Source organism: Ictalurus furcatus, chromosome 17 (genome assembly GCF_023375685.1).
Source record: "Ictalurus furcatus strain D&B chromosome 17, Billie_1.0, whole genome shotgun sequence".
NCBI lineage: Eukaryota > Metazoa > Chordata > Actinopteri > Siluriformes > Ictaluridae > Ictalurus > Ictalurus furcatus.
Window position 1 is genome coordinate 10,762,463 of NC_071271.1, and position 20,009 is coordinate 10,782,471.

The window sequence follows — 20,009 nt, forward strand, 5'->3', positions numbered from 1 at the left end:
TAAGTTAGACTTTTTATCTAACCAGGCCAAATGCCGAGAGAAAGTTTCCCAAATCAACTTTCTTTTACGGTGTTTTTACACTTACTTAATACCAAATACTTGAGTGTGCACACAGGACAGATTCTGGGAATGTTTGGAGGAGGGATCCATAAGCTCAGGTTTCTTTCACATAGAAGAATTTTTTACAAACCATGGCTCGATTATGTCACTTTGTGCATGCAGGTCTATTGTTGAGTCTATCTTGTACGAGAAGACATCCATTTTTCACAATGTTGTAAGTGCAATCACTCGCACCACAAAGGTGAGCTAATTACAGTAACCTTACAGTAAATTAGGGGTGTCCAATCTTATCCGCAAAGGGCCGGTGTGGATGCAGGTTTTCATTCCCAAACAAGCAGGAGCCACACCTGATTCCACCTGTTTAATCAGATGATCTTGGCTTTCAATAGACTCAGGTTCGGTTTCTGCTTGGTTGGAATGAAAACCTGCATCCACACCGGCCCTTTCCAGAGAAGATCGGACACCCCTGATCTAAATGCACATCAAATTACCAAAGATAACATAACACACAATCCAAAGGAAAACACAATATATGAATACAAACACACACAAAAAAAACCCATACAAAATAATACAATACAAATCAGTCCCATGACATTAGCTAGTACCATGAATGTGTGGTTTTATTGTTCGTCCTATACCGATCAATAATAGTGATACATAATTTCTTCCTGACTTTCTCAATGATAACTCATATACTTTCAAATACTGCTGCCGGAAGTTTATTTTTTATTTTGACTGATCATGAACACTGATCAACTGTTCGAGTGTAGCCTTTAAACTCCTCACATATATAAAAACAATTCAGAAATTTTATGAGTTTGAATGCGTTGCTCCGTATATCAACGAGGCGTTCCGTCTCCGCTGCTGACTATAATACCCCTTTCCCAGCCATCACGCAACTTTAAACAGGACTAGTTGAACCAATCACATTACTTGGAGAGCGAATAGCTTACACACACAATGTAGACAGCACTAGAGTTTGTTAAAGCAAGCCCCAGACCTATGTTGTTGTTTTTTAAAGAGGTGCTCTGGGCTGCTCCCAGACTCAGAACTAGATTCCACACATGCAGTATTGTTTGAATCCAATCCTGACACATTTCCCACCTCTGTGTGGTCATTTGGCCAGCCGAGGACACAGCAAGTCCAAAACAAGCGATCCGAGAGCATCTGAGCGAGGCAGTCTCAGTCCGGTTTTGAGTGAACACTAGTGCGGTTCGATTGCAGTGAAAGAGTAATCCAACTAAGAATCAACCTAACTGCAGGAAGTAAATCAAACATGCTGAGGATTTCCAGCTGCAGGCACAACATCCTGTAGATGTGAGCTGCTAAACTGAGCTGCGAGGTGCAAACTGAGCCAAATGACAGAGCTGTAGTACTGTGGAAATGTTCTGGATATATTTGCACAAAATTTTTTAAAGTTTTAAACGAGTTATTTATACAATTATCTATTGATTTATTTAGCACCAGCTCTATATTATCTGTGTTCAGGTGATTTTTGTGATTTCTATGCACACTTGACAAAGCTTTATTTACCATTTTCAATCTCCATATTTCTGACCAATGAATGAAAGTGTTTTACAAGCGTGTTTTCAACCTTACATTCAAAATGGCCAATGATTTTTGTTGTTGTTGGTGACTCTTTTTTCATTCATTTAATTATGTCGAATATGATATTGATCGAAACCGATTTTGCTCTGTTCGGACTCCAAAAAACCGACTAATAGGTGAGAAACCATCCTTATATATCATCATTATGGAACACCCCAGTGGGTACAAAGCAAGCTCAAGCTCATCAGTGCAAATGGCTTTGGGCCTGGAAAACATTTGCAAGTGTCAATAGAACCACAATTATATACACAGTGTAATAAAACAAACACACCACTGGGTTAAAAACCCGCAAAACAAAACATAACACTGTAACACCATCTTTTCTATTTGACTAAAGGGTCACATAAACACGACTAAACGTTGTTCTTGAAATAAATATAATAAGGGAGAAAGGGAATATTAAAATATTAAACAGATAAATCTCTGTATTCTTATTGCTCTCTTACCCGCACAAGCTAACATTTAACAGGTGCAGAGCAAAGGTACAGCCCATTCATCTTCACAATAAAAAAACGATGAACATTCCATTCCACCCTGTGCTCAATTCTCCATTCAGCCAGTGCATCGTCTCGAATTAAGCACAAGTCTGTGAAATAGCGTCCGTGGAAAAGGGATTACAGAGAATACACAACTTCTGATGGGCACCTGGAGTCGTCTCCTGCTAGGAGCATCTGAGTGAATAGGGTTCCTGTGTTTTGTGTGCACAAAATAACAGTTACCAAAAATTTCCAACATTTTCATTAGAGGCTTGTTGAGCTTTTTATAGGTACATTTACGTACATTTGGCAGAGTGACTTACATTTATCTCATTTTGTATACAACTGAGCAGTTGAGGGTTAAGGGCCTTGCTCAAAGGCCCACCAAGTGGCAGCTTGGCAGAACTGGGATTTGGACTCTCAACCTTCCAATCAGAAGCCCAATGTCTTGTCCACTGAGCTACCACTACCACATGAGCTACCTGCTCATCCTCCAGCCAACACAACACAAACTACTCCAACAGCTGCAATAATCACGACTCTGTGACTGAACAAACTTCCTCTATAAACTTCCACTGAGTCGCTGACTGTCTTCCAACAAAGAATAAAGACCTGTGGCTGAGGTGGTAGAGCGGGTTGTCCACTAGTCGTAGGATTGGCGGTTCGATTCCCGGCTCACGTGACTCCACATGCCGAAGTGTCCTTGGGCAAGACACTGAACCCCAAGTAGCTCCTTGCATGGCAGCTCTGCTACCATTGGTATGTGAATGGGTGAATGAGACACAGTGTAAAGCACTATATAAGTGCAGACCATTTACTTAACACTAACTGAATTAGCACCTCCTTAATTTATTTTTAAAAATAGCCCCAATTCGATCTCACCAATTCTCACCCACTCACTAGCTAACTCTCCCCCATCAGGACAGGGTACAGGTTAACACACTCGGAGGAAAGTACTATCTGCCCTCTGTTGCATGGATGAGCTCATAGACATCTGTAATTGTCTAGTGGTGATCTGATTGAGCAGGGAAATAGAATATGCCATCCCTCCCATCCAGAGAGCATGGTCAATCGTGCTCTCTTGACTTCTGGCCACAGATGGCTGAGGTATTGTAAGGATTTGATTCCTTTCAAGTCTGGTTCCTCTCAAGGTTTCAACCTCATATCAGCTTAGGGAGTTTTTCCTCACCACCGTCTTGCTCAATAGGGATAAATTCACACACTTAAAATCTGTATCCTGTGTTTCTGTGAAGCTGCTTTGAGACAATGCCCATTGTTAAAAGCACTATACAAATAGAACTGAATTGAATTGAATTTGAGCTTGTGATCTCTGGACGAAAGGGTGAACGCATTTCTGTTGCACCACTCAGGAGCTTTCTTGTAATTCTAACAGGTTTTCTTAGCTCAGTGGTATTGAACTAGCATGGTGCCCTGTAGAACCTGGGACTTGGGTGCAATTTACATTTCAGCTACTTGAGATATGTTTATCATCTGCATCATCTTTCTGCTTAAGCCACAATCTTATAATTGATGCGTCCTAGCTGCTCCATTCGTTTTAGGAAGAAATCAGCCTCAGCACGAATGGCCAACGGCTTTTTTTTGTTTCTGAATCGCGCCAAATTCCAGACACACACTCCTTTTCTTCTTCTTCATTCACTCACCTGTTGTCACTTCAATGCACTGATATTTAAAATCAGCTGTGAAGTCCATGAGAGGTCGTTCTCTCCCGGGAATTAACGTACAAGGTCTTGATCAATTACGACGTCAATCTTCCTGTGCATTCAGCTCTTGTTCACATTTAACCACTTTCCAATTAATCGCTGATAAATTCCCGCATAAAAGTAAATGATACCTCTTAGGCTCTTGAATAACGAGAGAGCTTTTGTCTTGCTCAGCTGAGTTCATACTGCTGCCGCTATGTTACAGAGACCCCCGGAGTGTAACCCCTGTAGATAAAATCAGAGGGAACAGGGAGCCTGCGGGTGTTCCTCATGATCCCCACAACCGTATCTGACTCAGCTTTATGGACTGTGTGTGGTCGAGTCGCGCTGCAGGAGAGCCGGCATGCCACAGTGTGATGTCTCAAAGAGCTCCTCTCAAATCCGCTCTGTCCAAATCTGGGAGAGTTCACAGTCAGCCTGTCAGACATGCCAAAACTCACAAAGGGATGCTCTGAAACACCAACCACCACGATGGACAGTTCAGGATAAGTCATCACAAAACTCACAACATGCCGGCCAGAAAGCCTCGGGAAATCCTGAAATAACCCTAATCAAGACCACCGTATGTGTCCGTATGTGTGTGTGTGTGAGAATGTATTGGAACATAATAGCTTTTGACATAGTCAAATGTGTGCTGAGAGACACACTGTGTTGTCATGGAGATTCAGGAAACGGTGGAATACCTGAGCCTCTATAGTGACTTCCTGAGCTTGTCATTCTAAATTAGTGCCACAACTAGATTCAATTTCAAATGTAATGATGCCTGCCAAAGTGAGGTTTGGTGCAAATAATTAGACATTTCATCAACCCACAGCTTGTCTCACCGAGCCGCAAGGCTACCTTTCAACAGATGGGAGAGGCGCTCAAATTAGATTTGCTTTTCTTTGTTATCCAATTAATTCAGGGAATTAGACTTGCTATTAAAAGGTGAGGGTTCGTTATCGGCATGGGTATTGTATAAATATGAATGGATCATCTCCAATAGCATTTGGCTTTGAATAGAAATGTCCAATAGAAATTTGGCTTTGCAATGATGCCATTATGAAATGATCCCATTTCTGACATGGGCTTCGTTTGGGTTGTGTTTTGGGACCTTCCAGATGAAAATGAAGTGCTGCTGTGCTTCAAGTTCCACTAATTGCACATTTTTTCATCTCACACTTGTATTACAGATAGCTATTACACTTCACTAAAGGAACTTTCCTTTTAAATGAATAGTGTTTTTTCTTTTCTTTTCCAATGTTCCTCAGTATCTTCTGCAAGAGTGCTTGGTTTGCATTCTTCTTCAAGGTGAGACTGAATCAGATAGGGAGCACGACTTTCCGTGCGTCCGGAATCCATGTACTTCTGCATTCCATTCAGTTAATGCTTGACTGTTGGTACAGTATGTACTGATCAGTGTAGGTGTGTAGTATGGATATAATCCGGACATACTGTATCCGCCAGGTTGGCATTGTCATGTGACCTACAACATCATAATAACAGCAAAAACGTAACTGTATTTTCTTGTTTAAACCTTTCAACCAATTTACTCAGGTGTTGTTAAACAAGTACGGTTTAACCACAAGGAACAACGTTTAGTACCTACAGCACTTACGCTTAAAAAGAGTCTTCCAACATTTTTTAAAATTCCGACAGCTCTACCCATAGCACTGTGTCCGTTGGTTCCATACTGCAGAATCTCAGTGGAAGCAGTAGGTCATCCGAGTATTTCTCACCTACTGTTTTATGAATACTGAGAATTCAGACCTACTACTCCTTTGGCGTACCGCTTTTCGTCTACTGCATAGTAGGGTAGTAGGGATATTCGGATATGCAGCTTTTCACCTCAATTCATCCTAAAAAGTGCAAGTCATCTTCTTTATAGTACCCTGCAACATTGTGGACGTTGTGTGGAGGTCAGTAAACTTCATGGCATCTACTTGCTGATTGGTGAATGAAGCAGGAGCAGTTTTGTCGTCTACAAACCATGTGTGCTGGGTTATGCAATGATATTTTATTTTCTCCGTAAGAAGTATCTGCACTTTCAATTGCATGTTCAATCTTTGTTGCCTTGTGTGAATCTGCAGTGACAATACTAGATAAACACAAGTGACTCATATCTCTATTCATTCAGTCATTACTACCTAATTACCACAGTGTTGCAGATGTTCAATGTGCAATCTGGAAAGCTCTTTTCAAACCATGAGTGATTCTTACTGCAAATGTAGCACACAAGAGCATAAAAGCACCATTAGTTACTTGTCTATAGCACTGTAAGAAATCGTCTCTAGAAGGGCAGCTATTTGATATAACCCAGAATTTCTTTTCTTGCCTATCTGCAGGATGTCACATGATATGGCCCAATGTTGTTTACTGATCGTTTCAATATTTTATACAATAGCTCTAATGCTGTAGCTCTTATAGCTCCAACGCTAAATTTGCACGTTATATTATATCAAGACGTTCTCGAACCACCGGTATGCACCAAAAAGTCGGTAGCCATAAAAGTATTCAAAATCAAACATTCAAAATGCAAAAAATCCAAAAAGTTATGCTGACAACCATTAGAAGATTTTGCCTAGGAAATGTTAATTCATGTATTGTTTTCCACAACCAAATAAGTAATGTCACCTGGGATTTAGCTAATTATTTCCACATTACTCATTAATACTCTCCAAATTAAAGGGCACACAACACTGGAGTCCCTGTGCAGCTCAGGCACGTTTTAAAGCTGTGGTAAATATTTAAATTGTTCCTTCCACTCCCACCCATTTGTGTTGACCTTTGAACTTGCTCACACACTGCAGCTAGAAAGAGTTATTTGTTGATTTCTGAGAAACTGCATACATTCTCATAATAATCTGCTTGTGGGCAATGAAGTGGCCATGCAAATGCAAAAGATTTCATGGGGGGGGGGGGGGGGGTTTAGCAAGCATAAGGAGGTGCTTTTATAACAGTGAAAACTGTGGAAACGTTAAAGCGTTGAAAATTAATAAACAAGAAAAAAACAGGCATGATAAGGCTTCTTCGGTTCTTTGCCTGAAGCCCACAGTTTTAGATAATCAGGAGACTGTAATGCTGGAAAATCAAGGCATTACATTTTCACATTTACATATAAGGTGCACATACTGTACAATGGGATTCACAAGTCTGAAAGCACACTGATCTTCCATCCATACATCCATTTTCTGTACCTCTTATCCTACACAGGATTGCAGGGGAGCCTGGAGCCTATCCCAGAGAACTCAAGGCACAAAGCGGAGGACACCCTGGATGGGGTGCCGACCCACTGCAGGGTACAATCACACACATATTCATACACCCATTCACACACTACAGACAATTTGGAAATCAGCCTACAACGCATGTGTTTGGACTGGGGAGAAAACCCCCGGAGCATGGGGAGAACGTGCAAGCTCCACACACAGGGCGGAGGCAGGCTTTGAACCCCCAACCCCAGAGGCGTGAGGCAACAGTACAAACCACTAAGCCACCATGTCCCCCTGCGATGATAATGAAAATCAAATGCGATGATAATGAAAATTAAAATGAAAGTAGAATGCTTTCGAATTCAGAAAACAATTTAAATGAAGAAAGGAGAAAATGTTCAATGTCTTGAATACTGAACTATTACTGCACTGCTTTTTAGAGTACTATTGACATTTAAGCAAATTTGTAATATTTAAGTAATATTTGTAAGATTTTTCTTGAGTTTTATTTCTTTCATTAAAGCATATGTCCCGACAAAACTCAGATGGAGTTGATCTAACTTGGATTGACAGGTTTTTCACAAACTTACAGAGTCCATGCCAGTCTGAGTACATGCTGTCATTAAAATAAAAGATATACCGTATACAAAGAAATTATGAGATTCATTTAAAAAACATTTTTCTTTTTTAATGATTCTACTTTTCACATGCAAAACAAGCATGGTCTCGATACTAAACGTGAGGTCCTCAAACAAGCAGACACTGTGAGGGTATCAGGCACCTGAGGCTATTACCAGGTACCTGTTAAGTTGCTAATGGGTCAGTGTCATAGACGTAACAGTACAGTGTGTACTCTCTAGAGGGGAGCATGTTCGAGGGACATGAAGCCATAGCACCTCCTCTAACCACACACAGCACTCGAATGACGGTGGGAAACAGGTGACATGCTTTCTGCCTCTTCACACAGAAGCCATCTGGACATTGTGCGAGTCTTGAGCTGCCAAACTCAAACAGAAAAACAAATCTGCACATTTCTACCTATCCACCAGGCATACTTCTCAGTCAAGTTCAGATTAAACTTTTACACAACTTCCTCTTCCATACTGACTGGCAATATTCTGTGCTGTTACTTCAAGTTTGCCTTTCATCAGATTTCCTCCAAAAGATCACAGCATTTCCAAATATACTCTGTTGGGGAAGTGTGGCTGTGTGGGTTGGGTCATCAGCGTGATTCCTTTGTGGAGGAGGTAGGCTGTGCGGGGGAATCCTTGTTGTTTGGCTCTGATGTATACTAAAAGAGAGCTGCTGTCTGTTTCAGTCGTGCTGACTGTAGCTGGCAGCACTCCCAGAGTTCTCCCCCCCACCACTGCCTGAGAGCAAGCTCCTCACCCAGCACACCCTCGCTGTCACGACTCTCTCACGCATCCAAAAAAACAAGGGACATGAAGCACACACAGCTTTCAACTGCGCATATGGCTCCATCTTCTGCCCTAGATGGACATGATGTACAATACTGTGCAAAAGTCTTACCTTACATTGTTTTTAATATAAATTTTGTCTGGCATGCCTATTTTATTCCTACTACATTAATGTGTAAGTAGAAAAGATGATAGATAGATTTATATGCCAGAGCCATATCACCCTGCAGCTCTCGCCTGGTTTCCCGCTGAATCTAAGCAGGGTTGAGGCTGGTCAGTACCTGGATGGGAGACCTCTTGGGGAAAACTAAGGTTGCTGCTGGAAGTGGTATTAGTGAGGGGGTGCTCACCCTCTGGTCTGTGTGGGTCCTAATGCCCCAGTATAGTGACTGGGACGCTATACTGTAAAAACACCACAGTCTTTCGGCTGAGACCTTAAACCAAGGTCCTCACTCTGTGGTCATTAAAAATCCCAGGACACTTATCATAAAAGAGTCGGGGTATAACCCTGGTGTCCTTACAAAATTCCCTGTTTGGCCCTTCTCTATCATGTCCCCCTAATAATCCCCATCTCTGAATTGGCTACATCACTCTCCTCTCTTCTCCACTAATAGCTGGTGTGTTGTGGGCGTTCTGGCACACTATGACTGCCGTCACACCATCCCTGTTGATGCTACACACTGGTAGTGGTTGAGGAGAATTATTATTATTATTATTATTATTATTATAGAGTGAGCTTAAAACAAGTAAGAAAGAAGAGATATCTGATTCTTCCAAATGTAACTCAATGAATTTCAATTCATTTACAATTCCAGTTCTATTCAATTACAAATATGTTGTAATTGCTCAATGAAATGATATTTCTGTAAATAAAAGTTGAATGAAAGGAAATTCTTCACACTAATCATCAACGGTAGAGACAGAAAATATAAGTAAATATAAGTGCTAAAATGTAGGAATTGTGTAGCTGGTTAAAAGAAGGGATACACTAAATAGCTAGTGCTTCATTTGCATGTCAACCTCAGACTCTCTGTAATCCAGAGTTAATAAAGAGAGAAGTCTAGCACCAGTGGAAAAAAAGTGTAAGCCTTCTGAACAACAAAAAAAACAACAACAAAAAAAAAAAAAACAAGAAGTGCATTGAAGGCGTAGTGAAGCAGGTGGTGTGCAAGTATTGGAGAAAAAACTGCATCAAAGTACCACACAGTCCTGACAGTTCATTTAGAACAATCTTAAAGAAAGTGATTAAAGAGTTTGTTGATTTCTACTGTTCAGGCCAGACTGAAGATTGTATCAGGCTTGATTATTACACTGCAGTCTTAGCTAACACTAAAAAGATAGCTGGCACATGCTAACATCAAGATTTAGCATAAAAGAGCATGAAATGTGCCAACAACCAGAGTACAAAAAAAACCATGAAAAACGATTCAATTTCAAGTCAGTTCTAATTGTGTTCAGCACTATATGCCTTTGCTATGTTTTAGTTTACTAGTTAGCTTAGGGGCTAGCATACTTTATCAGACTTTGTCTGGCCAATTGTCTCATTAGCAGGCTAGCTAAAGATTATGCGTTAGAGGCTCAACATTCTTGGTATTTGCGCTAATACTAGGAGACAGTTTGATGATATAAAAGCAAGAAAAGTATAAATATTTTTGCAAATATTTTTCAGTTTTCAGTCAGATCTCAAAGTTGGCTATTTGAAATTAACCATATTGGTGACTGGACAGAAATAACAGTGAATTTGTTTTTCGAAAAATAGATTAGGTGGCATGAAAGGCTTAATATGTCAGTAAACAATGAAGGTACACTATAGTACAGAAATATGCTTAAGTTTAAATAAAAAAAAAAGTACAGCAAGGAAGAATTTCTATCCCATTACTGTACACAAGTGCTGATGATGATAATGATGCTGATACTATTAACAACAACACCTACTACTACTATTATTACTACTACTACTACTAAAAATAATAACAATAATAACTAGAGACAGCCGAAGATTCTCATCTTCTACTGAAGGAGTAGTATAGTCTATTCACATTGTAGCAGTCATGCTACTTCTAAACATATCTTGGCACATTCTGTTCAGACTTGCTTAACAGGGGATCAGTGCCATATTTAGTGACGACTGATATATCATAGTACTGCTTGCATCCACCTGCCTCTACGTCATTGAAGGAGAGAGGTGAGTCATACATTTTTGTTCCCAGTTATCAACAGCGGATGTTTGTGGCTCTTTTCCAAAGCTCCAGAACCACTAAGTCACTTAGAGTCAGCTGACTTCTCTCAGGAGATTGCAGTCCCCTAATGACACCTTTTAAACCCTTGTTCATAAACCCGTGCACAGCTAATCCGGATGACATCAAAAGACATCTTTCATGGCGATTCACGTCAGTATCAGCTTCCATGGATCTTTACAAGTATGTTAATATCTATCTGAGAAGTACATGAAGGAGATATGGAAGATCTCGCTGTATACTCACTACACAAAGCGATGACATGGCTGCTGTCTTCATGGACAAATTTCTTGGTGACTGCCTCCTCCATAGTCTGCTTCACCTGCAAATAACATGAAAAGACACATCATTATGGCAAATGTGGAGGTGATGTCCAGCTCAATGTCCACCTCACATCTGTGCCAAAAGACAATAACAGCTGCTAATTAGGTCAGATAGTGTTAGAGCATGTGATTATAATTAGACAGTGTTTAATTGATAAGTCCCCCTGGGAATGTAGGAAGCTGTGATAAATGTAGATGGATCTTTCTGGTCTTTTTCTACTGTCAGTAGACTGCCAGGCACCCTGATTAATCACAGTTTCTTCCTGGAAGTTTTAAGCTTTTAGAAGAGAACCAAAAGCAAGAGTAATTACAGCATTGTGATAGGGTGGGATGTGGGTGTCTGCCTGGACTGTGCAAGTGAGCGTGACTGGAGTGGGAGCTGTGTCTGGGGGCGACAAGCAGGAAATACAGTATAACTTAGTCTCGATTCTAGCTGTAACTGGTTCAGCAGTTACATCAGATTTAAAAAAAAAAACAACTAATTTTGGAATAGTTTGTGGTGAAACTGAGTCCAGGCAATGTTAGAAAAATGTATTTAAAAAAAATAAATTGCATGATCTTTACTGTACTTTCTTTTTTTCTTTTTTTTTTAAATATAGACTTTCAGACTTGGAGCGCATACAACTCTGTAGAATTGTTTTCTTTTTCACAGTTTTATACAGTCTTTACAATCGACATTCACAATCACCTGATTGTGGTCTTTTGCCACTCCCTGAAGTTATAGAATCAACTTTGCAGTAGTTAGATGGGTACAACAAGGACCGGTCTACAGGTCTGCCCCCTTTGGAATACTGCAGGGTCAATCGACTGGTTTACATGTTTGGGAGATATGGCCTTGGGCAGAAAATACAGGTTTGGTCACCCCAGGGTCATCTTGCCACCAATGCATGCAAGGCAAGCTTACTGCCAAAGTTTTTAGAGATTTCATTTTGGATTCTTGTATAGGCTCATAAAGAGGAGCCTTAAGGGACTCAAACAAGAGGGTCACACCAGGCTTTTGAGGTACCTCGCCTCTTTCCTTTAAGTTTATGAGCTCCCTGAGAGATGCCATCCATGGTGCTGTGATGGGGATGAGGATTTGCACCTGTCTAACATTTTGTGAATTGGGCAGTGTACCAGATCCCATCAACAAGGTGTACATCATTCCCAGAACAGCTACCAACTATAACCTTTGTGTATAAGGGCTCTTGCATTCTGGAGTGTTCCCTGGATTGCTAGGGTATAGTCCTCAGTCTGCACTTCATTCTGAAGGTCCAAACCAGCAGTCACATGTGACCTGGCTGGAGATGCCAAATCTCTCCATTCTTTTGGCATAGCAGATCTGCACAGAGAGGAAGCTGCCAAGGTATTCTAAGCACTAGCGAAAATAGCAGTGGAAACGAAGGCCTCCGTGGCCATCTTGAGGCTATGAGTAGGAATCTCTGGCCAAGTTGATGAATTCTGTGTAATGTGGGCAGAATCAGCAGTAGAGGCAGAAAGGTGTACAATGAATGATGCAAGAGCTAGTAAAAGAGGGTGAGGCCATTTCTGAGCTAATGCATCCAAATCCCAGTGTTCGGTCTACCTTCAGCAGGGCGAAATGCAATCAGCAATGAGTTGACTTGGTATTGGTGAAAAGGTCCACCTGTCCCTCACCAAACCTTTCTCAGATGTGGGACATCATTTCTGACACCACACTGCTTCCCAGATAGTAAGGGATGTGTTTGTGGTTATATAAACACTCTCACCGATGGGGCACCAGTGCTAAGCAGACCCCTTTTGTTAGAAAAGGCTTGCATCTCCAGCAAGCTAGATCCTGCACTCCTCTTGCTAAAATGAGGACACATCTTTGTATATGATGTTTGGAGTCCAGCCATAGGCTGATAAACCACTTCTGAAAGTCTCATAAGCAAGTCCAAGGGAACTACTGCTGCAGCTGCTGTCAACAATCCTAGCACCCTCAACAAGACCCAGTACAGCACATAGCATACATGACCTGGCTGAATATAATAGGCAAACACAATAATGTCTGCCACACATTGGGATGACTGGATGGCTAGCATTCTTAATGAGTCTAGCTTCATGCCAGTAATGAAGTTAAGCGTTGTGTGTTAGCCATCCACCTAATATAGTGACCAGCGCACATTACGGCAAGGGAAACATACTCAACCATGCTAGTGGTTGGGAAATCACAGGCAGTAGATGTAAACAATCGAAGAAGGTGGTGCTGAAGGAGAACCCTAACCTAGGAGGGAGAGAGCAACTGGTTAGCATAGAGCTAACCAGTGAACAATGCAGTGAGTGACAGCTAAAAAGCCTATCAAGGAAAAGCCAACCCTAGGCAGAAGACATTATAGGAGTATATCGCCAGCTTTCGAGGACAAAGCTCTGATTGTGGTTACAAGCTGTTAAGCATAGAGTTCCATAAGTTGTACATGATCAGATATGTGAACAAGGCAAGAAGAGGAAAGGGGAATCTAGCTGTATGTCAGCTGTATTTAGTGCAAATACTGCATCACACGCATCACATGTCATTTTGTGACTAAGGTCTAGATATGCGTACACAGGGGCACAAGAAGGTATCCAGATCATTCTCACCACCCCTGGTGGCTAGCAAAGTTGAAATAGGACCACAGCTAGTAAAAGTAATACTGGAGAATGCCACCAATTCCTTTTACTCCACTGATTGTAGGGAAACTCTTATCACAGGAAGTTGTGCATGGTGTTTGCACCACTGCATTGTGCAGTCATCATGTCAAGACTGCATGCTAGTTCATTTATTCAAATATTTTAAACATGTATTTTATGTATTTTATTAACAATACTTATGTAAATGTGCTTTTTTTGTTTTTTATTTTTAATAAATTTACAAAGATTTCAAACAAACTTCTTTCATGTTGTCATTATGGGGTATTGTTTGTAGAATTTTGAGGAAAATAATGAATTTAATCCATTTTGGAATAAGGCTGTAACATAACAACATGTGGGAAAAGTGAAGCGCTGTGAATACTTTCCGGATGCACTGTATATTATGCATTTCTGGCTCCATGGTTCAGCAGATTTAGATGGGACCACAGAAAGCAGAATTGAACCGGGCTGAACAATATGGCATTAAATCCCATTCTCCAGCTTGGCTGACAGCAGGAACAATGGCTTTAATGAAGTCATTTTTCATGGATTATTACAGCTGGAGGATAAAAGGGGCCTGTCAGTGGATACGTACATGTTTTATGGACATATCGTAGCATTCCAGATGTTTCACTTGTCTGCTGGGGGACTGAAGCCATGGTAAAGCGTAAAACCTTGGTCCCTGACTGAGTTTAAAAGGCTATAATAGACTTATGACAAGCAGAAAATGACTGTCACATAAAAAAACCTGGGATTTGGGGGATTAAAAAAGAAGAGCAGTCACAAAAAAGAGAAGTACCCAATATAATGGGAATGCCAATTTCTTCCATCTCATATTTGGAAGTGATTTAGTCTCCATTTTAAAATATATATATTTGTGCTATAAAAAGTATTTTGCATTCATTTTACATTAGTGGTGTATTGTGTAGTAAACACTACAGCATTAAACCTTAGTTAATAGTCTGAATATTACCCTAGAATTCAGTTTTACACAGAACGCATAGTACTTCACATGCATTGTGCATAAAATCCAGATGTAAACCAATAAAAGAAATTAACATTTGAGTAATACAGATTATCTCATTTTTTACTTTCTGCTTTCCAAATGACAACACTGTGTATGTTCTTAATGAAAAACTTTCATATTAAGATTGGCTGAAAACAAAATAGGTTGGCACGGTGGCACAGTGGGTATATTTGCCAACTCACAGCTCAATGTGTGTGTGCATGCATGGTGCCCATCCAGGGTGTTTCCCTGTAGCTTATCCCATAGAGCTCTGCACACAATAATGAGACACCCTGGATGGGGGTGCCAACCCATCGCAGGGCACGGTCACACACACATTATGGACAATTTGGAAAGCAATCACACTACAACGCATATCCTTGGACTGGGAGAGGAGACTAAAGTACCTGGAGGAAATCCCAGATGCACGGGGAGAACATGCAAACTCCGAGCACACAGGAGGTGCGATTCGAACCCCCAAACCTGGAGATGCAAGGCAAACATTCTAAGCACTAACCCACCATGCCTGGGACAAAATCACTTTCAAATAAAATAAAAAAAAAGACTGTATGTACAAAGTATATGTTTATGGAAGCAAAACTTTATTGAAATAGAATGATGTTCAGTACCATAATGCAGCATGACCACAAAGTGCAGACGAGGAAGAGTAATGAATATAGAGTAATGGCAACTGTTGTGGTGTGGTGTGGAGAAAGCCTCCTCGCACAATCGCTGCATGCTGCAGCTGTATAAATGGTGAATTGATGCAGTTAAACTTCTGAGGTCGTTGCTGATGCTTTCAGTTCCTAGGCAACAAGGAGGCCGCTAAGTGCAGCTGATAGTGACAGAGGTCTGAGGTGTAACACAAAGAGTGCTGGGAAAAGAGGATTGACTACCAGCATTTCCAGATCCACCTAATTCACCAAACATTTCCAGATTGAAAAGTATGCTTTCTTTGTTGATCTACTGGTCTCGTGTTTCACTGACGCAACACACACACAAATAGTGGATAAATGATTCGATTCCATTCAGAGATACTGACTCAGTTACTCCTCTGACAAAGAAATCGATATTCGCTTGTGAAAGCGTAAGGACAAGATGAGAGTCATTTGAAAATGTCCAATTATCCTCATGAGTATTATAAAGAATAGATCTCTGCTACGACTATAGCTTGACTCGCTGTAAGAGCCGAAAGCCGCGCAAGACGGATGTATAAAATCTCTTTAAAACTTCATTAACGAGATGACGTTAAAAATTCATTTCCTCATTAACTCTGGCCACTGCACCACTCTCGAGAGTACAGACTGAATAGAGAACATAAGTCTGTGTCTCTTTGAAAAGAACAAAAAGTGTAGTCTCTTAGGTTTATCTAGAAGTTTCATTCAAAAGAGCAGATTTGCAGGGTTCATCCAAGCTGATGAGACTGATGATTGAAGTTTACAGTTGTCATTTTGATTTATTACATCATCAAAAACCCTATTTGCTCCTTTTTGCTTACTCCGATAGATTTATTAACAGGGTTTGAGTTCAACTGCTGTTATAGCAGTATAGTGCAGATTTATAACCCAGTGAAGACAAGATTTCATTTTAGGTACTGCCAGCCAGACACAAACCCACTGTACTGTAGATTCAATTATACGTGTGCGTAAAGGTAACAGAAGTGATTTAAACGAAGGCTTACACACTGTTGCACAATATTAGCGCACGTGAGTGCAATCCTACAAAATTCAGAGAAAATGAAGTCGCATGCTAAAAGACCTGCTGAATGCTCTATGAAGTTATTTTGCACTTCTTTAGACTGTTTTACATTTGTCTTATCAATATCTTCTACACGATACGGCCAAAAGTTTGTGGACACATGACTATCACACCCATATGTGCTTTTTGAAAATGTCATTCCAGATTGAGTCCCCCTTTGCTGTGATAATGAACTCCAGTCTTCTGAGAAGGCTTTCCACTAGATTTTGGAGCGTGGCTGTGGGGATTTGTGCTCATTCAGACACAAGAGCATTAGTGAGGTCAGGTACTGGTGTCGGGTGAGGAGGCCTGGGGTCCAGTTCGTCCCAAAGGTGTTCAGTAGAGTTGAGGTCAGGGCTCTGTGCTGAACACTAGAGTTCTTCCAGACCAATCTCGGACAACCATGTCTTTACGGACCGCTTAGTTCCAATGATGGGAAGTTGTAACGCCACAGCATACAAATACATTCAATACAATTGTGTGCGTCCAACTTTGTTCCAAAGTTGGGAACACACTTGGTCAGGTATCCACATAAATTGGTCAAGTCTCCACATACTTTTGGCCATACAGTGTACAACGTTCAGTGGGGTTGAGATCAGGGATCTGTGCAAACTATGTTTTTATGGACCTTGCTTTGTGTACATGTTTGGTCCTCTTAGCCCCAGTGAAGGGAAACGGTACTGCTACAGTATACAAAGACATCCTATACAATTGTGTGCTTCCAACCTTGTGATAACAGTTTGGGGAAGAACCACATATGGGTGTGATGGGCAGGTGTCCACATACCTTTGGCCATACAGTGTACAACAGTGGTTACAGACCATATTTTACATTTCTAGAAATTTATGTTCCAATCATGATCTCCATGCATCTCACTCACTTTCTGTAGTCGCGTTACTCTGGTCAGGGTTGAGGTGGACCCAGACCCTATCCCAGGAACACCTACAGAGGATGAGGTCAGAATACACCCTGGATGTGCTGCCTAACCATTTCAGGACATCATTCATACTCATTCACACACTCATTCACACCTAAGTGCAAGTCCACCTACTGGCCTGTTTTTGGGCTGTAGGAGGAAACCCGAAGAACCCGAATGAAATCCACACAAACAACAACCCCAGCTCAGGATCAAACCGCGGATCCACTTTACCACCCCACATGCACCTGCTCCAATTAATCAGAGAGCTTTTACTCTTTGAATGACAAGGAGGAACATTGGTACCTACCAGTGAAGGGTCTTTAATCTACTACCTTATAAATGAATAATGAACACCGCCTTTCCTAAAGATGGAACGCACTATGATTTGACACCTGTTGGATCAGGTGAGGTGATTGACAACCTCTAAAGCGTGGACAGACCAACAGAAAGGGTGATGACAATACTCAGAATTAAGGACCTCTTATTCATTACGTGCAGTAGGTCCTATGTATTAAGTCTGAAGTGTCGTGCACTCCATTGTTGCTTCTGTACATCATTTATATTTATGTGTGTGTGTGTGTGTGTATATATACATGCACATACATTTACAAATTGAGCGATGACTCACAAGATAGTGGAAATGAAGCTGCATGGCCAGATGGTGTTCCATCTGATCAATTAAATTCATTTAAAGCAAGGAACTTGCTTTGAGTTATTACAGTTATGACAGTCTTAATGTTCATGCTTTCATATGTGTACAGTAGATAATCTAAAAAAAGAAAAAAAACGTAGGTTGTATATTACATTACAGTTGTGCAGGATGCAAATCATTTCCGTGTACACTATTCAACAGGTTCAGCATGATCAGCCATTAAGTGTAAGAATAACAGTTGTGCTGGGAATCCAACAACTCCAGAATGAAAGCACATCTTACAGAAATTCAAAATGTATATGTTCTTGGGTAGTTTTTGTGTTTATTTTTCCCTCTAAGGGCGAGTGATCATCCGTCTTTAAACTGGAGGGGCGTGAACGGGAAACTGGAAGCGAGATCATTCAGCAGGTTACAGTAACATTTCCATCAGATAACCCCAAACTTCCCCCAGTATGAATGCACACAACCTCGGTGCTGTGTGCAGTGAACACAGTAGACACAGTAAACACAGTGGACACAGTGGACACAGTAAACACAGTGGACACAGTGGACACAGTAAACACAGCGGACACAGTGGACACACTGAATGAGGGCTGATCGTGAGCACTCAGGGATGCACCGATCGTGCATATTTATCAGTATGGAGTACAGGAGCTCATTCGGATAAAGCGCACTCACCTCGCGTTTCACGTTCCAGAGCAATTTCTCTTTAAATTCTTCCTCCGTGGCTGAACCCATCGCCCCGCACTGCTTAACACACTGATTTCACACAGCACAGATTTACAGCCTTCGCCTTTTCCTCTCCTCCTGGGGTTTTTTAATTATTTTTATTATTGTTTTTATCCCTCTTTCCTTTTTTTCACACGAGCGCGTATTGTGGCTGTGGAGCGCTGACGCATCCAGGAGTCGCGTTAACGCACCGCGGAGCCATCTTCCGTACCGCTGATGTGACGTCACCCGACGACCACGCCCCCCTCGGGCATCGCTGACCAATAGCATTAATCAGTTCACGGCTCTGCTGCTCCTCCATGTATTTTTGGATCCTTGTCTTGTTTGAATACTAAAGTGGACAGGAGCGATTGAGCGCACTTTTTATAGCCTCTCAGCTATATGACGTTAAAGCGACAGAGAGATGATGATGATGGGTGATGCCTGTGTGTGTGTGTGTCTATGTCTCTGTGTCTCACTCTCTGTTTCTCTCTGTACCTGTCTGTCTGTCTCTCTTGGTGTGTGTGTCTCTCTGTCTGTCTCTCTCTCTGTCTGTGTGTGTGGCTCTCTCTCTCTCTGTATCCGTCTGTCTCTCTCTCCCTCTGTATGTCTCTGTCTCTCTTGGTGTGTGTCTCTCTCTGTCTGTCTCTCTCTCTCTCTCTCTGTCTGTCTCTCTCTCTGTATCCATCTGTCTGTCTCTCTCTCTCTCTGTATCCATCTGTCTGTCTGTCTCTCTCTCTGTATCCATCTGTCTGTCTCTCTCTGTCTCTGTCTCTCTCTCGCTCTCTGTATGTCTTTGTCTCTGTGTGTGTCTCTCTCTGCCCTCTTGTATGCAGGTCTGGGGGAGTTTAATAATAAGACTTCAGAAATTGTCCTCACTTGCTATAACCTTTGCACACAGTATATCCTGTATGTGCACTCAGCAGCCACTTTAATAGGAACACATGTAAGCCTGCTCATTCATGGAAAAACCTCGCCTTGCCTTTTTCCTTTTTTTCCAAACTGTGCCTACTATAGCCTCAGATTCCTGTTCTTGGCTGACAGATGTGGAAACAGTTGTGTTCTCTACTCCGTAACCCGTACACCTCAATGTTCGTTTGCCTTGATGGTAAATATCGGGCTCGGTTAAGCCGTTAGCCGTCTGATCAGAAAGCCGTGAGCTCAAATCTCAGCACTGCAGAGGCCCTCGAGCAAGGCCCTTAACCCTCACCTGCTCATTTGTATAAAGGAGAGAAATTGGTGTTTGCCAAATGCTGTAAATGTGCATCGTGTTGTGTGTTCTGTAATGCTTTTCAGTTCACCACGGCTATCAAGAGTGATTATTTGAGTTACCATAGCATTCT

The 20,009-nt window shown here is 41.4% G+C and overlaps 1 protein-coding gene across 3 annotated transcripts in view; it reads right to left on the reverse strand.

Moving 5' to 3' along the window:
* Positions 1-18,888, reverse strand: part of sgsm2 (small G protein signaling modulator 2) — a 48,466-nt gene extending 29,578 nt beyond the window's left edge. For all 3 annotated transcript variants that reach the window (XM_053647914.1, XM_053647913.1, XM_053647915.1), the window contains exons 1-2: positions 18,637-18,888; positions 10,961-11,036 (exon numbers count right to left, since the gene is read on the reverse strand). In XM_053647914.1, coding sequence (XP_053503889.1) covers positions 10,961-11,036; positions 18,637-18,696 — 136 coding nt within the window. In that variant the 5' untranslated portion in view covers positions 18,697-18,888. The remainder of the gene's footprint in view (positions 1-10,960; positions 11,037-18,636) is intronic.
* Positions 18,889-20,009: the final 1,121 nt, after the last annotated feature.